Below are 11,049 nucleotides of genomic sequence, written 5' to 3'. Positions count from 1 at the left end.
TGTTTCTAAAATCCTTTCTTTACAGAAAATGAAACTACACAGAATGAAGAGGAAGAATCTTTGCCAGCAATATATCTAACAGGAGATTAATTCCTAGAAAATATAAGAAACTGCAAAAGTCAAATATGCCAATGAACTAAATAGTTAACAAAGGAAGAGATATCTGAAAAGTGTTCAACTTCCTTAGCCATTAGGGAAATGCAAATTAAAACTACCCTGAGATTCCACCTTGTGCTGGTTTGAATATGCTTGGTTCAGGCAGTGTCACGATTAGGAGATATGGTCTTGTTGGAGGAAGCATGTTGTGTGGAGGGGGAGCTTTGAGACCCTCGTCCTAGCCCTGGAAGACAGTAATCTTCTCCTGTTTGCCTTTGGAACAAGATGTAGCGCTCTTGGCTCCTTCTCCAGCACTATGTCTGCCTGGACACTGCTATGTTTCCTGCTATGATGACAATGCACTGATCCCAGGGACCTGCAAGCCAGTCCCAATTAAAGGCTGTCCCTTATGATAGTTGCCTTAGTCCAAATGGTGTCTCGTCACAGCAATGGAAACCCTAACTAAGACACACCTCATTCCTGTGAGATAGCTAAAATGTTAAAAGACAGAACACTGTAAATGCTAAGGAGAATGCAGAGGCAGGGAGCCCTCATACCCTGGTGACGGGAACTCAAACTGGCGTAGTCACCATGGAAGCCACTGAGGGGCTTCCTCAGAAACTACAAGTAGAAGTACTGTTTGACCCAGCCATTGACCCTGGCTACACGGCTGAAAGACTCCAAGTCAGCATTCCACACATGTACACACACATTCATGTTTGTTACTGCACTGAGCATTACACAACAGTTGAGAAATGCCCATCAACGAAAGAGGAAGAACTTGTGCACAACAGAAGTTTCTCAGACGCTTTCAGGGAAGCGGGTGGACCTAGAGATAAGCGTTCTCAACAGAGTAAGACTCAGAGAGTCACTGCCTGTTTTCTGTCACAGGTGGGACCTAGGTCTTATGACGCAGAGTGTAGAGCACAAACATAGGAAGGGACAATGGGAGGAGAGAGGAGGAGAAGGGCCAGTGGGATTAATACGATGTGTAAGGAGAGGGAGAACTATTCAGACACAGGAAAGAGAGAGAACATTATTTGGACAAAGGAAAGGACCAGTGAAAGGAAGGCTAGAGGAACGCAGGCAGGGGAGGAATGAATGAGAGCAAAATGACAAAATGAAACCCCATCACTGTGTATACTAACTTCAAAAAATAACTTCGGGGCTGGTGAGATGGCTTCGCAGGTCAAAGCACAAGTTACACAAGCCTAAGGACCTGAGTTCAATTCCCAGGTAAGCACAGAGGGAGAGAAGCAGCTCCATAGACTTGCTCTTGGATCCCCCACATGCATGCCATGGCACACGTATCTGTGCACCCCCCCCCACATCATACAAATGTGTACACAATGATTGATTGATAATTCTCAGACTAGTAACTTAAAAAAAACACTTTTTAAACTGCAGCATCTCTAATAACCTTCTTTCTCTACAGAAGCAGGAGTGTGAGCAGTTCCCAGCTAGTAAGAGAGTCCAACAACTCAAGACCTCTCCATCTTGATGCTCCTTGATTTCCCAGCATCCCGTCCTTTATTACTGAAGGACGCTGCCCTCCCCTTTACACTCCAGAATGCTGACCTCTGCATCTATATCACAGCCAATAGAAGAGAAAGGGGTGAAAGGACCTGTGGCTTTAAGATCACAGCTAGCTGCAAGGAAAGCCTTTAATGAAGTTAAACACAGAACAACAAGGTAAGAAAACAGGAAGAAACACAGCAGACTTAGAAAAGCCAGAAACAAAATGGTCTGTAATCTCTTTCTGGTCTTTAGTCTTAAATCTCCTCATCCTTATTTCCTCCTCACTGCCAGCTTTGGGGCTCAGTTATTTTCCTTTGTTTGTGTTAAATGTTTTATTTTGTGTGTGCGTGTGTGTGTGTGTGTGTGTGTTATGTGTGTGTGTAATATGTGGTATGTATGTGTGTGTGTGTGTGGTGTGTGTGTGATATGTGGTGTGTGTGTGGTGTGTGTGATATGTGTGTGGTATGTGTGTGTGATATATGGTGTGTGTATGTGATGTGTGTGATACGTGTGTATGTGTGTGTGATGTGTGTGATGTGTGTGTGGTGTGTGTGGTGTGTGTGATGTGTGTGTGTGATATGTGGTGTATGTGTGGTGTGTGTGTGATGTGTGTGGTGTGTGTGTGTGTTTGGTGTGTGATGTGTGTGGTGTGTGTGTGTGTTATGTGGTGTATGGTGTGTGTGTATGTGTGTGTGATATGTGGTGTGTGTGTGGTGTGTGTGGTGTGTGTGATGTGTGTGTGGTGTGTGTGATGTGTGTGTGGTGTGTGTGGTGTGTGTGTGATATGTGGTGTATGTGTGGTGTGTGTGATGTGTGTGTGGTGTGTGTGTGATGTGTGTGTGATGTGTGTGTGATGTGTGTTTGGTGTGTGATGTGTGTGGTGTGTGTGTGTGTTATGTGGTGTATGGTGTGTGTGTGTATGTATGTGTGATGTGTGTGGTGTGTGTGTGTTATGTGGTGTATGGTGTGTGTGTATGTGTGTGTGTGGTGTGTGTGGTGTATGGTGTGTGTGTGTGTGTTTGATGTGTGTGTGTGTGTGTGTGTGAAACGTGTGTGGTGTGTGTGTGTGATGTGTGGTATATGGTGTGTGTGTGTGTGTTTGGTGTGTGTGTGTGTGGTGTGTGTGTGTGTGTGATGTGTGTGAAGACATCACTTCCATCATGGGATCTGGAGATCAAACTCAGGTTGTCGGTTTGCACAGCACGTGCTTCTGACCAGTGGGCCATCTCACAGGCACGTGCTGTCCTTGGTTTTAAGGCTGCGCTATTGGTCTCTTCCACTGGTTACAAGACGTTCTGGCTTTTTAGCTGTGTCTGTGAGCGTTTACTATTTGAACCCATGTTAGTCCTTTCTATTTAGTTTCTTCTCTTCCTCTTCTTACTGACACCTTTCTGATTTCAATCTCTGTGCATACACTGAACGTTTCTGGTGGGCTTGTGTGGCCTCTTCTAGAGACTACCCCATGGCAACCTGAGAGAAATGTATTGATACATTGTAATGTGTTTGCGGTGAGCACTTTATCCATGACTCAGATGTGATTTATCCATACGTTACTGAAGTCCTGGCTACTGCCACATCCCGTCCCGCACTTCACTTAATTCCCTTCAACTCAGATGTTTGCACCTTCTGAGTCTGGGCAACACCTCGCTGGGTACATGTTTTGAATACATATATCTTTTTCATGGGTAAATCCTGGTGCAAGGGTACAAGAAGGCCAATGTCCCAGTGTGAGTCGCAGATGGGCCAGGGGTGCCTTTAACCCCCTCTGCTTATTTCCATTCAGGTCCTCAAAGGATTACCAAGGGTCCTCAAGTTAGTAAGGTCATCATGGATACCCAACACTCTTATTGTCTCATGGCCACCATGGACTGGTCTGTTTTATCTGATGCCACCTTGTTCTCTCGTTTCCGTTACTATCTTTCAATTTGTTCGAGACTAAACGCTGCATAATTTTGATTACTGATTAACCTTCCTTTTTGGTCAGCTTCACAAACCCCTTGTAGCCCTCCTTGAAAAACAGGTTTTGTGGAGACAACCTCCTTCCATTTTTATTTCTGCACGAGAGTTTTATCTTCCTTTCGTTTACCGAAGATAGTTCCGCTGGGTGAGTATTTTTGATTTGCATGTTTCTCCCTTTGGAAAGAATAAGTTACTCGTCCTGTCCCTAACAGTGTCTCTAGGAAGTCTCCTGCTACACCCACTGGAGTCTCCTTGTGTGTTCTCTTCTCTCGTTGCCTTCGAATCCTCTCTTTGTCTTTGATCTTTGGAGTTTTGATCCGAGTAGGTCACGGTGTCAGACTGACCCTGATAGAAGAAATTTGATCTCCTGAGTCTAGATATTTATAACTTTCCTTGGGTTTGCAAAGTTTCCTGGGATAGTTTCCTCAAAAGATTTAAAACGTACATGATTTTTCTACGCTCTTTTGAACGCCACTGACACAAACCTTCCACGTTGTCCAGGGCAGCGCCCCTCTTCCTCTCTGCTCTTTCTTCTACAGTGACTGCATTTCCAAGAGGTGTGTCTGTGAGCTCTGAGACTCTTTTGTTCGATCAGACCTAACGATGCTCACAGTAGCACACACACCATTTCATACGACTGTTTTTCATCTCAGGCAACTCTGTATTCATTTTCAATCATTAATCTCTTTGATAAATTTCTTCAATGAAACTTGGAATCATTTTCCTTCACTTTTTTCCCCAAAGTTCATTTTGCTTCTTCCAAATTAAAAGGTATTTTCAGTTATTGTGGAGTTAATACTGCCCATATATTTACGTTCGGCCTTTGGCATTTTATTTTCTCCAGGAGACAATGCTATGTTTTCCTGAGTGTTGCTGATCTTTATCTTGCCTTGAATTAATGAAGCATGTATTTCAGTCTTTGCATCTGGCAGTATCATGGGAAATTGGGAGCAATGATCCCTATGTTTGTGACTACTGTTACCATTGTGGTCCTGGGGACACCCTAAGGCCATGACATGGGCAGCGCATTCTGTGGGGTGAAGGGAAGGAATCCCGTGAGTTTTGGACTTGGCTTAGCAGCATATTGGGATTGTGTGGCTCTCATGACTGACACGGATCTAGAGAAATACAGAGTCCCCAAGTTCCTGAGAGCACTCTGCTCCTGAGGATTTTCAACACCTAAGCTGCCATCACCCAGCTGTGACACAAGTTGATACTGGGGCAGAGAGTCCATGCGTCCATCTAACACTGATGTAGATGCTTATATCATGTGTATGGCCAGGAGACAGATGTGTGAGGGTATGCCGAGTGCTGGCTGTGCGTCCAGTACTGGAGTCGTAGAGTTGTTTGAATATAACCCCCTCATTCCCAGTTGTTATCTATGCGTGTTATGCTAATGAGAGTGGGGGAAGGGCATACAGGAAATGCCAGACTGCCCCTTCCTGCCTCCACGATGTATTCTCTTGTACAACAGGTCTCATTTTGTCTTCCCATACACATATTCTTCTACTTGATAAATTCTCCCACTGATGCTGTGGAGAAAAACCAGAAATACAGTATTTGCCTTTTGGAGTCTAGATTAAGTTCTGCAGGTCCACACAGTTCCTGGCGGCAGCAGCAGTGGCAGGGATGTGGACGCAGCTTCACGCTGTCACCTCCACCTGCTGAGGGGATCCTTCAGTCTTTGAGAGACTCTAACCCTTGGCCTTGCCACAGGACAGTTTCAGGATGAGCTGGTATGAAGCACAGTTAAAGCTTATTAAAAGATTGCTTCCCCAGGGGACTGGAGAGATGAGTCAGCGGTTAAGGGCACTCACTGTTCTTGCAAAAGACCCAGGCTTGCTTCCTAGCACCAACATGGTGGCTCATAACCATCTATAACTCCAATGCTAAGGGATTTAATGCCTCTTTTTTTTTCCCCCTTGAGCACTACAGGTCCATGATATGAATGCATACACCCAGGATCAAGCACCTACACAGAAAACAAAAATGAAATTTTCAAGGATAATTTTTCAACCTTAATTTTTAAGAGTTAAGAGAAAGACCATCACCAGAAAGCAAGACATGCCCAAAGGTATAGGCGAGCTTCCTCAAGAATCTTTATATGCACAACTTTGTAAGTTTTGAAGTCATTACCTTCTGGAGTGTTCCGTGAAATCACTGAGTAGAACTGAGAGGATTGCAAATGCAGAAGCAGAACTTTTATTTCACCGAGACAGTGGACGTTGGGATAAGCTTCATTGTGAGCAAACTTAACAGTCTTGTAAGGAGCCTAGAAATTTTTCACGAAAGAAGGGAAGCTGTATAGGTCACACAGGCTCGGGCCTTTAGCGGGGTTCGTTATTGTTTTAACAAAAAAATATATTTGTATGAAAGGGTCTTTGCCTCGGTGCTGGCAACCTTCCCGGAAATGTTCTCCTTCATCCTGCTAGGGCTCGTGACCTTCAGCTGATAACAGGCTTCAACCAGACTGAAGTGTCCCATAATCCTCCTGTCTTCCCACTCAGCCTGGATTCTCTGCAAATAACATAATCCCGTTCCTTTTTAAAGCGTGAATAAAACCCCTTTGAGCAATCCTGCCACAAGCTGTCCACAGATCCGCAGGCTGACTCTGTATTCCAGCTATTCCTATAGTTCCCCATTAAACAGAGTGCAGGTGTCTGTGGTATGCTGGCTACGATTGCTTACCATGGACCTCGGGGAGCCTTACGGACTGTAAAGTAGTCCCGCTCTTTTAGCTTTCGAGGAAGCACGCGCCACAGCGTCTGGTTTCACTTTCACCGCCACCGGAAGTGCAAGCGGATCGCCTCACCGGGCACCAGCATTTCCTAGTCCCTGGCTTTCTGAGAATTATTCTTACTACGTTGAGATGAAATCTCGGTGTCGTTTTGATCCGTATGTCCCTGAGTAGCTAAAGATGTTAAACGTTCCTCAGACGTTGGCGATCTATGCTTCTTTTGACAACTGAACGGACACTTTTCCTGGTGGTTTTGTTGCTTAGGTTCGTGGTTTTGTTTGTTTTTGTTTTTGAGATAGGGTCTTACTATGCAGCTCTGGCTGGCTTAGAACTCACTATGTAGACCAGATGGGCAGGGAACTCAGAGAGAACCTCGTGCCTTGGCCTCCTCAGCGTTGGGATTCAAGGCGTGCTCCGCATGACCAGTGCGGATTTTATGTTTAATTTAGTCTACATATTTATGGTGTGAGTATTAATCCTCTGATGGATGTGAAGTTGGCAAAGCCTTCCTCCCCTTCCGTAGGCTGTCTTGTTTCCCTGCGAACTACTCCCACTCCTCCTACCTGCCAACGCTTGCTGTAACTCCCTGCGCTATCTAGTCCTTTGCAGAAAGTGCCTGCCTGGACCTGCAGCTGTGGTGGTTACCCTCGTGTTTTCAAGCCTGATGACGCGGTCGGTCTGACTGACTGCACGGCAGCTAAAGTTCAGTCATGAATGATCTAGCACCCAGTCTTCTCCAGTCTTCCCTCAGCATGCACATAGGCACATGATATGCAAGTACCAACAGATAGATGGCGTGCACACGCATGACAATAATAACCCAAGGCATCTCACTCTCTATTGTGCTTTTATGGCTCTATCTGGGCTCACAGCCTGAAATACCCGTAAGGAAAAAGGTGTGTTCTTGGAATACTGTTGCCTTCACAGACCCACAACTGAGTCAAAGATCTGAATGCAGGCTCTTGTGGAAGAGCGTTTTGTTTTGTTTTGTTTTGTTTTGTTTTGTTTTGTTTTGTTTTGTTTTGTTTAAAGAGCTGCTGTGTAGTTAAAACAGTGACCACATCGAGGAGAAAATCCTTCTCCCCTGGGGAGGCTGCAGGTTCCTGGTCTTCAGAGTTACCACAGAGCCAGCTGCTGATTTCACTTCTTGGCTTACATTTGTGGTGGGGGACAGGTGGTTCCAAGCCGTGGAGTTCAGGGGACAACTGTGGGATTCTCTCCTTCCACAGTGTGTGCTCTGGAGCTTCCTTCTCAAACCGTGAGGTTTCACCACAAGCCTCCTTTCCTTCTGGGTCCTCTTGTTGACCAAGCTTTAAAGGTGATCATAGGTATATATATATATATATGGCAAATCGCTACAGGGCTTCCTTTTCTTGGTGATAGTTACACATTCTGGTTTCCTCGTGTGTCTTTGCAAAGCTCTAGTTTAATTTCCCAGTTCCAAAATGGTGTTTATTTGGTTTGGTTTGGTTTGGTTTTCCCAGCGTGTTGTCAGGATTTTCATAGTTCTCATGAGAGAATGGCTTCCATATTCCTAATCCTCAAGGGCTGTTGTGGGGTTATTGTAGAAGCCTTCTAGCTGTCACCCTTGAATTATTAACCTGTGTCGTCACAGATACTCCCCACACTCTATAGTTCATGTGGAAACGTCGTGATCCCCTAACTTCTGTATTAACAAGAAACATCCCATTGACTTCATTTAAACGTTTCAACCAACTGCATGTTTCTGAGGGGCGGGCACTTGGGGGATGGCGGGGGTGGGGGGAACCTATTTGTTCTCAATCCGTCACTATTTTTAAGTATGACAAAAATTCCCTGGATCTGTTTTTGTGTAGAATTTTTTTTTCTTTTAAATTTAAAGCAAGGTTACAACGTAGTTCCCCTTCACAGGGCATCTTTTCTTCATATTTGAGCAACCTAAAGTCGCTGTGAATAACCAACTTTGGAAAACTAAGCCTTCCGGGCCACAGTGGCATTGAGGGGAAACGTGGATGCATTTTAAATTTTCTTTGAAATGAAGTCTACGAGTCACCGATGTCAAGGCGACCCAGAGATGAAAAATAGCAGCACAGATTACAGCTAAAAGATGTCTAGTCAGGGGACAGCTCAGGAGCAAGAGTTCATACTGCTCTGGCAGTATGATTCCGGGTGTGCGTGACCATAGACAGCCCTCTGCCTGCCACCATAGTTCACCTGCACACGCATGCTCACACATGGAGACACACATAGATCCATGAAATTAGGAATAAAAATAAATATTTTTAAAAAGATTAGGATTTGCCTCCACATTAGGTTCCAAGTCTCCTGGGGTTTTTAATTATTATTATTTGTTGGTTGTTGTTCTTAAGAAGCTATATTTTGGTCATTGTCTACGTGAGTAGATTCCCAATTAAAAAGTAGCAAACACCTCACATTATCGCGGGCATGCAGAAAGAACCCAAACACTGTTTTAATATTGGTGGGTCCAGAGTGACCTCAAGCTAATCTTTTTATTACTTCATCAACAACTGAAGCTCTTACACATAAATGCAGACATTAAAAAAAAAAGAAAGCAAGAAATAAAATATTAGTTAAGAGTCATGCTCCTTATAAATAAGACATTTTTTTGGTAAGTCTAAATACTGTATTGCTAGAAGGCCATTCTCCCTGGTTTCTGTGATGTCATGGCCACTTTTTAAATGTTGATGTGTGCAAAGTAAACTTGTTTATTGGTTATTTTATTTATTTACATTTCAAATGTTTTCCCCCTTCCCAGTTTCCCCTCCACAAACCCCCATCCCCTTGTTCCTCCCCCTGCCTCTATGAGGGTGCACACCCACGTGCCCACCCACTCCCACTTCAGCACCCTAGCATCCCCCTACACTGGGTCATCAAGCCTCCACAGGACCAAGGGGTTCCCCTCCCACTGATGCCACATAAGGCCTTGGAACAGTGGCTCTGTGATTAAGAGTACCGGCTGCTCTTCCTAAGGTCTTGAGTTCGATTCCCCGTAACCACACGGTGGCTCACAACGGTCTATCATGGAATCTGATGCCCTCTTTTGGCGCGAAGATATACGTGCTGACAGAGCACTCATACATTAAAAACAAAACAGAAACATGAATAAATAAGTCCTAAGAAAGACTGGCTAACCTTCTCTTCTTTTTTTTTTTTTTCTTTTTTCTTTTTTTTCGGAGCTGGGGACTGAACCCAGGGCCTTGCGCTTGCTAGGCAAGCGCTCTACCACTGAGCTAAATTCCCAACCCCCTCTTCTTAATGGACGTGCAGAGAAACCAAAACCTCTCCACAGCCTTCATCCAGGGTGCAATCAGAACTCAAGACCTCTGGAAGAGCAGCCAGTGCTCTTAACCGCAGAGCCATTGTTCCAAGGGTTCCAAGTCTTGATGCACAGTCTGGAATAGATCTTTTTACCAACCCTGTGACGCCCTCAGCAAAGGACAGCCCACCCAGGTCCTAGAACAATGCATCCAGCTGTTAATTCTCCTGTCCTGCGCTGTGACCCACAGGTCCTTCTGAGGGCGGCCCTCCCATGAAGCTGACATAAGCATACCTGGCCTCCACGCTCACGGCACAGCTTTCTCGGGAGATGAAGCTGCTTAGCCTCCCTCTACTCACAGTGACCATTCTTCTTTGCTGCAACATGGCTCAGGCTATATTCTGGAGGAAGAAGGGTGAGGCGCAGTGTTCCTGGGGTGGCTTGGGTAGGGAAACCTTCCCTCTGAGAAGTCCAAGGAACCACTTGGTACGGATTCTCCAAGAAGAGGTTCACAGTTCGCTGGTGCCCAAGACTCACCTTGCGATATTCTTCTGCAGCTTTATCCAAACCTGGCTTTTGCCCAGAGTTTCATCTTCCCTGCCCTTTTGTCCTCGTGCCCAAATGCAGGCGTGATAGAGGCTGCAGTGGCTCCCTAAAGTGTTGCTTCTACTACTGTCAGATGCGCTGTGTGGTTCCATGGGACAATTCTGATTAGGTGAGCAGCCCCCAAAATGCTATCTGCCACGCTCCTTCTAGAAGCCCTGTGTAGAGTCACTCACCCCGTAGGGAGCTGCGATCTGTCTGTATCTCTAGAAGGCATGGCAGAGCATCTAAATTAATTAGGGTTATCCGGAGATTGCCCCTTCCTCAGAAAAGACATTGCTCATTGAATGGGTGAGCGTCGCCCATTCCCGAATACCACCTCTGCGTAGGATAATCTCGAAGCTCCTCAGCTGCTACTGACTGTGTTTTAGGCTTACTTTCAGTTGCCCCCTTTCACATCTTATAGCAGTGAAGCATTTCACACTAGACCTTAAATTATAAAGGGGGGGGGGGGTTGGGGATTTAGCTCAGTGGTAGAGCACTTGCCTAGGAAGCGCAAGGCCCTGGGTTCGGTCCCCAGCTCCGAAAAAAAGAACCAAAAAAAAAATCATAAAGGGATTTTGAAACCATAATTTCTTACTTGACACTTACAGAACCACTTACTCTTAGCCCTTGAATCCCTGACAGCACATCTCAGTGTTCTTGGAAAGACAGCACATAACAGGACCCAGAGCATGGTGACCGGGTGACCCAGAGCCATGTCCCCAGCACAGTTTACACCTGTTCTTATCTCCGTTCTTTCTAGACAAACCTGAGAAGACGCGTGTGATATAGTCTCAGTCGAGTCTAGCCGGCCTCCGGTTCCCCTCAGATAGGTCTATCCTGAGACGAAAAATTAAGTGCTTGTCAGCATGGATACAAAATAAAGGAGTAAAGTGTT

At 45.4% G+C, this 11,049-nt stretch overlaps 1 protein-coding gene across 3 annotated transcripts; it reads left to right on the top strand.

Moving 5' to 3' along the window:
- Positions 1-1,106: 1,106 nt before the first annotated feature.
- Wfdc15b (WAP four-disulfide core domain 15B) lies at positions 1,107-11,049 on the top strand. 3 transcript variants are annotated; one of them, NM_001395120.1, is made up of 5 exons: positions 1,107-1,332; positions 1,532-1,788; positions 9,817-9,981; positions 10,124-10,281; positions 10,915-11,042. In NM_001395120.1, the coding sequence occupies exons 3-4, from the start codon at positions 9,897-9,899 to the stop codon at positions 10,279-10,281; spliced, it is 243 nt and encodes an 80-aa protein (NP_001382049.1). In that variant the 5' UTR covers positions 1,107-1,332; positions 1,532-1,788; positions 9,817-9,896; the 3' UTR covers positions 10,915-11,042. The 3 variants fall into 3 exon arrangements, with proteins under 3 accessions (NP_001382049.1, XP_087509862.1, XP_087509864.1); XM_087653736.1 differs by lacking the exons at positions 1,107-1,332; positions 1,532-1,788 and adding an exon at positions 3,620-3,718 and having other exon boundaries at positions 10,915-11,049; XM_087653738.1 differs by lacking the exons at positions 1,107-1,332; positions 1,532-1,788 and adding an exon at positions 6,482-6,574 and having other exon boundaries at positions 10,915-11,049.

Source organism: Rattus norvegicus, chromosome 3 (assembly GCF_021556685.1).
Source record: "Rattus norvegicus strain SHRSP/BbbUtx chromosome 3, alternate assembly SHRSP_T2T, whole genome shotgun sequence".
NCBI lineage: Eukaryota > Metazoa > Chordata > Mammalia > Rodentia > Muridae > Rattus > Rattus norvegicus.
Note: the sequence above shows the minus strand (reverse complement) of the source record. Positions and strands in the feature narration are given on the sequence as shown.

Coding starts and splice junctions, on each gene's coding strand:
- Wfdc15b (XM_087653736.1), top strand. CDS start 9,897: ATGAAGCTGCTTAGCCTCCCTCTACTCACAGTGACCATTCTTCTTTGC. Junction 9,982..10,123: donor TATATTCTGGAGGAAGAAGG/GTGAGGCGCAGT, acceptor ATTCTTCTGCAG/CTTTATCCAAACCTGGCTTT.